The sequence below is a fragment of the Mirounga leonina genome, unplaced genomic scaffold, assembly GCF_011800145.1.
Source record: "Mirounga leonina isolate KUSES-001 unplaced genomic scaffold, KU_Mleo_1.0 Mir_129, whole genome shotgun sequence".
NCBI lineage: Eukaryota > Metazoa > Chordata > Mammalia > Carnivora > Phocidae > Mirounga > Mirounga leonina.
In genome coordinates, this window is record NW_023270323.1 from 15,201,388 (window position 1) to 15,214,391 (window position 13,004).

At 38.9% G+C, this 13,004-nt stretch overlaps 1 protein-coding gene across 1 annotated transcript in view; it reads right to left on the reverse strand.

The window, feature by feature from the left end:
• Positions 1-6,207: 6,207 nt before the first annotated feature.
• Positions 6,208-13,004, reverse strand: part of LOC118010399 (vesicle-associated membrane protein 714-like) — a 33,502-nt gene continuing 26,705 nt past the window's right edge. Inside the window, exons 5-6 of the mRNA XM_035004685.1 lie at positions 9,800-9,883; positions 6,208-6,267 (exon numbers count right to left, since the gene is read on the reverse strand). Of these exons, the coding sequence (XP_034860576.1) occupies positions 6,265-6,267; positions 9,800-9,883 (87 nt within the window). The 3' untranslated portion in view covers positions 6,208-6,264. The remainder of the gene's footprint in view (positions 6,268-9,799; positions 9,884-13,004) is intronic.

Here is a 13,004-nt window from a genome sequence, read left to right on the forward strand (position 1 = left end):
GTTTCAGAGCTTATTTTTGTGTAGCCGATCTTTCTGCGTCTGAGACTGTTCTGTCTGAAAAGGTCTGTTCTACCCTCTTAAGTGGATCACTAGTTTTGCTATAGATAGAGAATTCTAGGTTTTGTGAAGAAATCGGATGGTACTTTGGTTCTTGATTGTTCATATGAGGTATTTTTACTCTTAAAATTGCTCAAGGTTTTATCTGTATTCACCAGTGTTCTCAAATTTTATGACAGGATTTTATCCATTGTGTTGGGCACTCCGTGGGTCTTTTTATTGTTTAAACTTGCTCTTCAATTCTGGGGAATACTACTGAAATGGTTCTTTGCTCATCCCATTCACCAGCACTCTAATCTTTTCTGTTCTTGGGAATTTTTATTTGAGTGTGAGCTCTAGACATCCTGTTTTCCATTGCAGTGTGTTCGGAGTGATTTTTACAACTTAAATCTCACAGCTTTTTTTTTTTTTTTTAAGGTTTTGATTAATTTCTAAGACTCCTCCCCTTTCCACCTGTGTTATAAACAGCAATGTTGTTCTTACATGGATACTTTATCTTTTCCTCATCTCTGAGGTTATTAGTAATAACTTCAAAGGTTTGTTTCCAAGATGTTAATTACTGTTGCTTGGGCTTCTGCCTTTCATATTATCAATTTCCCTCAAATGTTTGGTGATCTTTGGCTCATATTTAGGAGTGGACAATTTAAAAGCTAATTGGGTGTTGTGAATTGGGCTAGGGCTTGTTAACTTTGGGGTTTACTATTGAGTGATCAGACTGTGTCATTTTATTAGGAACACCTTGATAATCTCTCTCCCCCCTCCCCTTTCCTAAACTGGTCAGATTCACCAGAAGTCTTTGTCCACTTTCCTACCTGAAGGGTAAAAAACCTGGCTGCCAGTGTTTTGAGATTCCAGTGAGGGAAGACAGCTGAAGGTTCTGAATAAGTACTTTGCTCTATGCCTATTGAGTACAAAGACCACCTTTTCTTATCCACTTCAGGTAATCCCTAGTTTTCTGCCAGGAATGTAGGGTTCTCTATCAGTACAGAGGAACTTGGGGTTTAACTGCTTGTCAAACAGACTTTGAACCAAGCCTTTTAGTCCTTTTACCTTTTTTTTTTTTAAGATTATATGTATTTTGACAGACATGAGCGAGGGAACACAAGCAGGGGGAGTGGGAGAGGGAGAAGCAGGCCTCCTGCAGAGCAGGGAGCCCGACGCGGGGCTCCATCCCAGGACCCCGGGATCATGACCTGAGCTGAAGGCAGACGCTTAACAACTGAGCCACCCAAGCGCCCCTTTTTTACCTCTATTTTTAAAGGTACCTGAGCTGTCAGTTGCTGGGCCTTTGGGAGGTTCTGTGGTACAGTGAGATACCCTCATTGCTGATAGCATACTTGGTTTTCTTGTCTGTTGAGCCCATTACCACTTGTTCATAAGCTTTGCAGTTTCCAAGATTCTGTCGCTGTTGTCTCCTCTCCCATTCTTTGTCCTCATGGTTTTTAAATGTCTGTGCCGTCCGCTACCACCGCCACCCCCCCCGGCTTTTTAAAGTACCGGGTTTTATTAGGATTTCCGAAGGGACTAGAAGTGATACGGTCTGTTTTTTAACAGCCTTTTTTTTATTTGCATGGGGGTGGATGGTGAAGCAAGGTTTGGGGGAACATAAAAGGGCAGGTAAATTAAAATACGAGTAGTATTCCAGAATGTACCTTCCAGAATTTGGCCAACAAAGTAAATTTCATAAGTTTGCTAGTTTATTATAGAATGAATTTGTTTATTGACGGACAGTGTTAGGTAGCTTTGATTTAAATTCATCAGTTTTGTAGACTTACCAGAACTATCAATCCCACTTCTTTTCAAGTAATGTGTGAGCTTCCTTGGTCTGATGTCCTAGTTCAAGTTTTAATCTCTTTTGCTTTACTAGATGTATGCTACCAGGTGAGTTATAATGTCTTGGGGTTTTGGGTTTGTCTTTTATTCCTTTCTTCACCTTCAATGAGTTTTATAAGGTTGCAAGTTTTGTTTACTACGTTATTTCCACACTGGGTTGGCAGTTGCTTCATTGTTATGAACAAGTTAGAATACATTATGTGGTGCTTCTGTCCAGGTGTCATTCATGCTGAGGTAATTTGAAAGGTGGTTTCATTAATACTAGGATCCAAGTTATTAGACCTTTGCATTCTATATGTGCTTCTGTTTTTTTACTGCTTGAAAAAGTTCTTTGAAATTGTTATCTTGTACTTTAAAAAGTACTTTAGGGTCTTGAGGTATTGGGAATTTTGAAAACCAGAACTGAACTCACTATCTACCACAGCATTTGTTTTGGTTCTGAAATGCATAATTTTATTTGGTTTGGGGGTCAGATTAACCTGAAATGTCAAAATTTAGGTCCATATATAATATACTAATACATCTCAGTAAATTTCTTTGGGAGCATTTTACTTAATAATGTAATTTATCAGCATTTTAACATTTAAGCATGACTCCAAACTATTCATGAAAACTGATATTTACTATCAACTTTTGACAGGCTGAGAGTGCATTCTTTATCCCTTCTTCACTGCTGACCATGTTTGAGAGTCCAGCCTGAAATTTCCACAGCTAAAATGATTCTGGCAAGATTGAATATCCACTTCCGCAAATTGAATCAGCCTGGCTTATTAATTGCGGTTAGTTGCCTATAATCTGGTAAATTGGGGAAGGGTTGATTATAATCCTCCTCATTTCAAAGAGGCCTGCAGCCCATTTATATCAGAATCAGAATTGTTTGGGACTGTTGCCTGGGAACTTGTGTATCACAACCCCCCTCCAAGTGCTCTTAGCTTCACTAAAGTTTTACATATTGTCCCTTGAAGATGGTTAAATGCTGTTTCATAAGGATTTTTTGTTTTTACTTTTATCTCGTGTAAAGACAAAGGTGCATGTTCCATAAAAACACCACTCAAGTCTGTGTCATGAACTCCTAAGTCTAGCTTGAAAAAAAAATTGGAAAGACTTTGTATCCTAGTGAGTGTACAAGATGACAATGAGGAGTAGTGTACCAAGTGGGGTAAGGGATGCAGGAGTAGCAGTAGCCTGGGAACATGGCCAGTTGGTTTTATGAGTTTTAAATTCTCTACAGGCATTCTGCTCTCATTGCATATTGCCCCTTTTTGGTTTGTCACTGATGTCACTCATCTATTCCTTTATGAATTTATAATTAGCAACTCTGAAATTGTCTTGTGGTGTGAAAAGATGCATACTGCCCCACTGTCCTTAGTATCTTTTAGGTTCTCCAGTAATTCCAGCAGCCTCCCATTTTGAGTGGCTGTAGTATGGTAGCCTTAGGTAATGACTGGTGTCCAAGGGACTATGCAATTTAGGAAGACCAAGCAGTGGGTAACTGCTAAGTGTTAATTTTCCCCAGTAAGCCCTGTAAATTTGGGGGGGAAGAAGTGCTCTAAGGGCATGAAAAAAGGACCTTACAAAATAGCTACTTTTAAAAGGTGAGGCTTCATAGGAATTAGATCCTAAGTAAGAGCAAGGTGTTAAGAGCAGTTCACACCCGTTAACTTCAGTGGTCACGAGAGGACTTGTTTAAAGTCTTCAGAGAAAGTACAGATAGATACGCATTAATTCATTAAACGGTAGAGGTTACTGGATTTTTTAAATTCTATTTTGAGAAACAAGTCACTTGATAGGAAGATAGTTTACTTCAAGGTTAATTGGTGTACATTTTATTTTGTAATTGGATAGGCTATATTCTGTTTGCACTTTAGAATTTGAATGCAAGGTTACTTTTCTGGATCTTCTATTTCTCTCAGAAATAAAATATTGGAAGAAACTTAAGAGGTCTGTTAATGCCATTACCTAAAAGCGACATTTAACATGTCACGGAAGCTATGGTTGGAATAAGTACTTGAGAAAAAGAGTTCTATAATTGCCCTTTTTTTGGTTGTATGGATGGCCTTGGGTTACACAGGGATTAAACAGATTTTAGAAGACACTTGCCAATCTCACTGATGAAGTGGAACCCTTTAAAAAAAATTGGAAGATGGCTCTATTACAGTGTAGTTAAATTGGCTAAGGCAATAAAACTTTGAAATGCTCAGAAATTTGTTGTACTCTGCTTCTACAATCATTGATATATAAAGCATGCTACTACTAGTCAATTAGTTTTATGTATTAAGACCTATCAGCATGTCTTTTTTTAGTACTTGGTTGACTTGATTTTAAACTAACATGATGTTCTCTGTACCACTTAACATTTTCAAGACCTTCCCAGCAAATTCTGTTAGAACCAAGTGTTTCCATTTCTAGAAGCCTATTTTTAGTCTTCATTATTAAGCTTATAGGGGGCTTTAGTGGGGTTTTAATTTGCACTAAATTTTCTTTTCTGGAAGATTATGTTCAAATTATAATGTAGTGCACTTGTCTTACAATTAAACTCTTAAAGCACTCATGCATTTTTTGCACTGTCTTTTTCTTTTTTTAAATTTAAGCTTTCCCCTCTTGGGTGAATACCTTGGAATAACAGGTCTTATTTTCTTAGTTAAAAAGGTAAGACAACTGTCATGTTTAAAATGTCATAACAATGTTAAATGTTGGGATTCTTTTGAAAGTTAGAGTAGGCATAAGGGTCAAATAGTGTTTTAAGTTGAAGAGTCACTGAATTTAATGGAACAAAAAGGTAATTTTGAGTTTTCTCCAGAATGTTCATGAGGAAGAATAGTGAGAGTAGGAAGATTCCTTATGGAGCTGTTCAGTCTCTCTGGCGTCTACTGGGTTTGCTGTCAAATGTGAGGCCACTGAAAGTGCTGGTAGGCATCTACTATATATGCAGACGTGTATATTTTTCAGAGGATGGCAAATTGAGTTAGATGTGTGAAGTAGCACTAATGTTAGCCAAGGTGTTCATAGTGTAAATACAGAGGAAGCCTAACATAACATTGTTTCACTATTCCATTTCCTAGGTGTCCCTTGAGAACTTTTTGAGGAATATAGGTCAAGTCTTATTCCTGGCCTGCCAAAAGAGAGGTTGCCATTATGGCAGGTCATGGTGGTGTGTCGAGCAGGTCTGCTCCACCACAGATGACCTGTCTATAACCAGCTTGTGATTTGCCTTTTTGTTCTAAAAATCGGGCCAAATTAAATAATGGGCTTTGTTATTTTAATCTCTGCCATGATTCTGTAATGAGATAATACGAAATTTTAAAACAAGTTAAAATAATCCTTTTTCAGATTTATTAAAATGTGTGAGACATTTTATCTCGCAGACTTAAAACAGTTTCTAGTTTAATGATTTCAAATGAATGTTTCTGAGGTCCAGCTCTGTCAGTTGCCCTGTGATGTTGGGCAAATAAAATAACTTCTCCAGGCATCAGTTTTTCAACTGAAAATTCTGTCTTCCTCAGGTATGGGTGTTATGATAGGCATGTGAAAGTGCTTTGGGGTTAGTGGTTCTCAACTTTATTGTGAGATTAAGCACACAATTTGAGGCCATATCCCAGCCTTAAGTTGATTCTTCAGGCGGTAGATCCCAGGAATCTATATTACTTAGGTAAATCTGATGATTTAGGGTTGAAAACCAAAGCTTCATATTTATTGCTATGACTTGAAGAGTTTCAGAAATCATGCATATGAAAAGGTATCAAGTATTAACACCTATATGTGCTGGGCAGTTATGAGGAGTATATGACCAGGCTTGGGATAGACACAGCTGTCCACCATGATGGGATGAGTGCCCTTTTTAAAGTTTGCCTGGGCATCTGCTAGGACTCCCCACATTTGCTTCTATAACTCTTCTGGGCTTCCTGAGATGAGCAGAAAGTAGGCTAAAACAGTCTGGATTACAGAATAGCGGGATTCCCTTTACAGAGATAAGAAATAAGGTTACATAAGCGTTTTTATGGGGAAAGGAGGAAGAATAGTTGAGTTTTGGGATTTAAAATTTAAGGTGTTTCCATGATACCCAAGTGGGGGTATCCAGTAGAGAGTTGGAAAACGGTTTGGAATTCAGAAGAGGTTATTTGCTGGAGAAGGCAATGTCAGGGGAGTAAATAGAAGCACCCTAGAGAGTGTGGGAAACGAAGAGAACCACAGGCTGAGCGCTGCTGCAGGCCATTTGATGGATGAGTGCCTGATTGGTGTAGTACGCCTGCACCCCCACAGCAAGTGGTGTCTTCATTTGTTGATCCTGTTTCCTTTTACTAGCCCAGTGGAATCAGGCAAGTGACACTGCTTGTCCTTCAGTTTTTCTTAACTGTAAAATGGAAGTAATAGTCCCTACTTCAGGGTTGTTGTGAGAATTAAATTTAAGAATCTCTCTAAAGGGGTGCCTGGGTGGCTCAGTCGTTAAGCGTCTGCCTTCGGCTCAGGTCATGATCTCAGGGTCCTGGGATCGAGCCCCACATCGGGCTCCCTGCTCCGCGGGAAGCCTGCTTCTCCCTCTCCCACTCCCCCTGCTTGTGTTCCCTCTCTCGCTGTGTCTCTGTCAAATAAATAAAATCTTTAAAAAAAAAAAAAATCTCTATAAAGTACTTAAACAGCTATTGGCACATATTAAGTGCTCAATCATGTAACTGTTAACTGTTGACTGCCTTTACCTATTGAGATAAATTCAATTTTTAATAAGATTCAATTACTGTCCCACTTACGACCCATGAAATCTTCCTCAGTGACTGGAGCTGGTGGTGTTGATCATTATCTTGAATTTATTGTCTGCCATGCAGTGTACCACTTAAGTAGAAATTGTTGTTTTAATGTGTTTGATTTTTATTGGTCTTGCCTCAACTGTAATGTAAGCTTCCTTTGGGATTAGGTCCATTTCTTATACTTCTATATATAGCCACTAATTTCTCAAACATTAGTTGTCTCTATCAATGTGGTGACTTACAATAAATCCTAATGTTTTAGAATTGTTTTGGTGCAGAGTAGGAGCTGAACAATATTTGAATGCAGAATTAAATGAAAAGTCTAAGATTGCCTTAATATTTGTCTCTCTCTATTCAGGTATTTTCTGACAAAGGTAGTACAAATAGCAGGTAAACGCTCCTTATTAAACAAGTGCTTTTCTTCTTCCTAACTCTTAAGTTCTAAGACTGCTTAGGAAAACAGGCATTATGTGGAACTTAACTGCCTGGAACCAGGGTGATAGCCTGTGCTTTATTTAAGTGTGCTACAAGTGGAGAGGAGCTTGTCACATGTTCTTCATTTTTTAGGCTCCTGGGTGTTGGCATCCTAATATGTAAAATTGGGGAGGGGGTAGATTAGGTGATCCTTAAGTTCATGTCTTCTAGCAATAAATACGCTAGTACTCACTTGCAATCAGGAAACGTATATATTTTAAAGATTTCATTTATTTGAGAGAGCATGCATCAGTGGGGGGAGGAGCAGAGGTAGAGGGAGAAGCAGGCTCCCTGACTCGTGGCTCCATCCCAGGACCCTGGGATCATGACCTGAGCCGAAGGCAGACACTTAACTGACTGAGCCACCCAGGCACCCCACAAATATATTGTTTTATACATAATTATAAATCACAGGAATGTTAGCAGACACATTTATATAGTCCTCAAAAATAACAGCAGCAAAATACATGACAATTCCTCTTCTCACATTCCTGTCTCTCCCCACCCTTCCCAGAAGAATCTACCAACCTACAAAAAGCAAAAATACTCATGTCTTGTGTCTTATCTGGCCCACAATTAAGGTGTCGATAATATACTTTGAATTAAAGATACGGGTTTCATATATACCACAGCCAGTACTTGAATAAAATTTTCAGCTTTCTAGCTAGGTGACCCTGAACATGTCATTTAGCTTGGCTATTTTCTCATCTGCAAAATAAAGATACTATGAACATTTACATAGCACTTATGTGCCAGCCACTGTTCTATGTGCTTTACATTATACTTAATAGTTTTTACCTCTTTATGTCATTTAAAATTAATGCACTCCTTGCTCAAAGCACTTAGTACATTATATCAGAGTACATACTCAATATATCACCTATTTTTTTCCCTTGGATATAAATTACACAAACTCCAAAGTTTCTAACATTTAAAATCTTTTAAAAAGTATTTTGTGTGAATGGAAAGGTGATACTGTGCTGGAGGAACAAGCTTGGTGCCTAATTAAAATTCTGATACTTGAGGGGCGCCTGGGTGGCTCAGTTAAATGTCTGCCTTTGGTGCAGGTCATGATCCTGGGGCCCTGGGATGGAGCCCTGTGTCAGGCTCCTTGCTTGGCTGGGGGTCTGCTTCTCCCTCTCCATCTACCTGCCACTTCCCCTGCTTGTGCTCTGTCAAATAAATTTAAAAAAAACTTAAAAAAAATGTGGATACTTGATCATTATCAGAATTAAAATGAGTTCTCTACCAGACAGGAACCCCTGTTCTTTTATTCTTCCCTATGGATCACTAAATTTTATTTTATTTTTAATTTTAATTTTTTAAAGATTTTATTTGAGAGAGAGAAAGCGCACATGAGAGGGGGGAGGATCAGAGGGAGAAGCAGACTCCCTGCTGAGCAGGGAGCCTGATGCGAGACTCGATCCTGGGACTCCAGGATCATGACCTGAGCCGATGGCAGTCGCTTAACTAACTGAGCCACCCAGGCGCCCCTTTAATTTCATTTTTTTAAAAGATTTTATCTGAGAGAAGGGAGAGAGCACAGGGTGGGGCAGAGGGAGAAGCAGAGCCTGATGTGGGGCTTGATCCTAGGACCCCAAGATCATGACCTGAGCTGAATGCAGATGCTTAACTAAGCCACCCAGGCACCCCATTAAATGATTTTTTTCTTTTTAAGATTTTATTTATTTGACAGCGAGCACAAGTAGGGGGAGTATCAGACAGAGGGAGAGGGAGAAGCAGGCTCCCTACCGAGCAGGAAGCCGGATGCGGGGTCTCCATCCCAGGACCCTAGGATCATGACCTGAGCCGAAGGAACTCATGAAGCCTTGTTAACAACTGCAAAGTGAAGTTGGATGCTTTAGTTATTAGAAATCTTTTACTGGATGAAGTGTATCATGTGAAAAAAAAAAAAAAAAGGCTGTTAGGGTGGTAAAATAGGACCAGTGATTTATTAGGGAAATAATACAGCTTCCTAATTTAAAATTTTTTACACAACAAAGTGTCTAGTATAAAACAATGGCTTGAGTTGTCATTTCAAATGAAAGAATAGAAGAGGTGAATGTCTATTTCTGTACTGTGTACTCATGTTAAGACTCCTATTTCTAAGGGAATTATAAGTTCACAGTCATTTTTCTTCTAAGGAGCAAGATAATAGAGATTTAATCAATGTCACAAATGCAATAATTTTTTCCTATTAAGTAATAGTTAACACTTAGCACTTACTGTGTGTTAGATATAGTTCTATGAAGTATTATTATTAGCTCCGTTTTACAGATGAGGAGACAGGGGCACAGGTTAAATAACTTGTCCAAAGTCACCTAGCTGGTATGTGGCCGAGTGGAGTTAAACTTCAGTGGTCTGATTCCACGGTTTGTGCTCTTAATCTTAACAAAGGGAAGAGAGGCTGGGGAAGTAGCTGGAGCAGTGGGAAAAAACAAATGGGATTATAGAAATGGAAGAGGTACAAGGACAAGAGTCAATAAAGCACACTGAAGGGACGAGGAAAAATGTCCAACCCCCTCTTCCTCCAGTCTTCTTACCACCAGAGAATGCTTTCATAATTGTTGGTTGTGGAATTCTATGTTTACACATAACCATTTATTGGTAACTGCTGGGCATGGGGAGAAAAAGGGTTAGGTTGGTATTACATTTGTACTTAAAAGAATGATGATAATTGAAAGGAGAATTACCACAGTGAGGATTATGATCTTTCTGAAGTGTTTCCACCATATTCTCCTCCTAAGAATCTTTCTTGTTTTTTGGGATTCTTTGGCCTGAAATAAAAATAAACACAAATGTAATGTTTTCTTTCTGTATCTCGATGAATGGGCACACCCCAATACTTCTCAGAGCTGTCTAAAAGAACAGATTTAGCTTGGTTTTGACCAATCCCAGAGTCTCAATAAGTCTGAACAGCTTTTATAATATGCACCAAGATTCCAGGTGCCTTCCTGTGTTCAGCTGTACTTTTATTAGTTTTATTAACTCCATAATCTTAACCAAGTTACTAACTCTTTGAGCTTCAGTTTCCACATCTTCACTTGATTTTACTTAAATCCCTTACAACCCTATTTAAAATTGCTACCCCCCATGGGGAGCCTGGGTAGCTCAGTTGGTTAAGCAGCCGACTCTTGATTTCAGCTCAGGTCATGATCTCAGGGTCATGAAATGAAGCCCCACTCGGGCTCTGTGCTCAGCACGGAGTCTGCTTGAGATTCTCCTGCTCCCTCTCCCTCTGCCCCCCTGACTCTCTCTAAAAAAATTAATTAAAAAAATTGCTACCCCCATCTCCATCCCAGAAAAATAATACTCCCATTATTTTTCTCTGAAGTACTTATCTCTTACCTAGCATTATTTAAATTTTTTTTTTTTTTTTTTTTTTAAGAGGGAGAATCTTAAGCAGGCTCTGCTTTCAGTGTGGAGCCTGACATGGGGCTCGATACCATGACCCTAAGATCATGACCTGAACTGAAATCAAGAGTTGGATGCTTACCAACTGAGTCACCCAGGTGCTCCACGTTATGCAAATTTTACTTTTTGTTTGTCGAGAATGTAAGCTCCATGAAGGCAGGGGTTTTGGTATGTTTCACTCACTGCTATATTATCAACAGTGCTTAACATAGAACATTCTTCTGTTTCTCTTTAGCACCTGTATGTTGCTATTGAGAAATGTGGTGCTATTCTAATTGCCGAACCTTTGTTTTTTTCTCTCTCTGAAAACATTTAAAATCTCTTTTCCTTTTTGATGTTCTTTAATTTCAGGATTACATGCCCTGCTATGGTCCTTGTTTTGTTCATTCAATCTGGAAACATGTTACTTAGTTCTAGCAATGTTTCTTGTATGACTCTGATTTTCTTTCCTTTGATGCCTTCGTGTTTTTTCTGAAACTCCTGTTATTCATATGTTGGATCTCTTAGACTGAGTCACTGTCTTCCTTATCTTTCCTCTCTCTCTTTTTGCTCTCCTTTCTGAGAGAATATCTCAACTTTATATTAGAATAAGTCCATTGAATTTTAAATTTTTACTATGGTTTTAATTTCCAAAATATCTCTTTTCTATGAATAAGCTTTCATATAGCTTTTTATTCTTGTTTCAGGGATGTATTACTGTTATTTCTCTGTAGACAGATGTTGGAGTGGTCACCGTAGTTAAAATATAGATATTCAGGATAAGACTTAAAGATTTTATTTATTTGACACAGAGAGACACAGCGAGAGAGGGAAGACAAGCAGGGGGAGTGGGAGAGGGAGAAGCAGGCCTCCCGCCGAGCAGGGAGCCTGATGCGGGGCTCGATCCCAGCACCCTGGGATCATGACCTGAGCCGAAGGCAGACGCCTAATGACTGAGCCACCCAGGCGCCTCTGATCTATTGTCTTTAGATAATAACATTTATTATCCTTTGTCAGGGATAAGGAGAGGAAGCAACATGGCTGTAAAAAGTAGGGAAAGGGCTCTACAGGTAACATGTTCCTTTTAAAGACTTTATGCCCAGTCTCTTCTTCCTAGACTTATACTGCATGCCTACTTTTACAAGTACCATGTATCTCCAATTTCTGATCCTTTCCAAGTCTATGGCCCAGATCTGCTTGCATCTTAACGTCTTCTGCTACAAACTTACGTTTTGAGTTTTCTGCTCTACTGAGGCTAACAAGTATTCGTACTCCATTTTGTAGCTTCCAAAATTGTTGACATTTCTTACCTGTTGTCTTTTCTCTTTTTTTATTTTAACTTAATTTATTTCATCTTAGAGAGTGTGAGCGGGGGGAGGGGCAGAGGGAGAGAGATAGGGAAAGAATCCCAGGCAAACTCCCAGCAGAGTGTGGAGTCCGTCGCAGGGCTCAATCCCACCACCCTGAGACCATGACCTGAGCTGAAATCAAGAGAAGCTTAATTGACTGAACCACCCAGGCGCCTCTCTCTCTTTTTTTTTTTTTTTAAATTTGTGGACACCTTTTATTTTTTTTATTTTTATTTTTATTTATTTATTTATTTATTTTTTAAAGATTTTATTTATTCATGAGAGACAGAGAGAGAGAGAGAGGCAGAGGGAGAAGCAGGCTCCCAAGGAGCAGGGAGCCCGATGCGGGACTCGATCCCAGGACCCTGGGATCATGACCTGAGCCGAAGGCAGATGCTTAACCATCTGAGTCACCCAGGCGCCCCCTCTCTTGTTTTTTATCCTAGTGTTTTATACATTAAAATTCCTAATTATTGCTTTACCTATCATTTTATTAGAGTTTTGAGAGTATACCAAGATAAATGTTCCTGTTTAATCTGCCCAATTATAATCCATGACCCATATCTACCTGTAGGCTGACTGAGAGAAAGCTTATTGGCCTAGTTTTTATTAAAAAGCCAAATGTGCTTCCTAAGAACATTCAGTAGAGCCTTTTACATAAAGACCAAGGGAAAAGAGAGAACTAATTTTGCTAGGCAAAAAATTGAGGTTTTAGTGAGAATGATTATGTGTTACCTGTGTGAAAATATTGTGAGAAAAACTAAAATACTTCAGTCAAATATATTTTACTGAGCTGCTTCTATTCAATTGGCTTCAAAGAGGAAGTCATTTTTTCTTCATGTAATCATGTATGCATAAAAGTGAAATTTGTTTGGAAGGTAAGGCAGTAAAGTGAAATAAAACCTCTTAATTTTTTTTTTGCCATATTTTCATGGTATTTAGATGATGCCACTTTCCTCATAAGAAAGATATATAATCTGGGACACCTGGGTGGCTCAGATGGTTAAATAAGTGTCTGCCTTTGGCTCAGGTCATGATCTCCAGGTCCTGGGCTCCCTGCTCAGTGGGGAGTCTGCTTCTCCCTCTCCTTCGGCCTCTCCCCCTGCTTGTGCATGCTCTCTCAAATGAATAAATAAAATCTTAAAAAAAAAAAGAT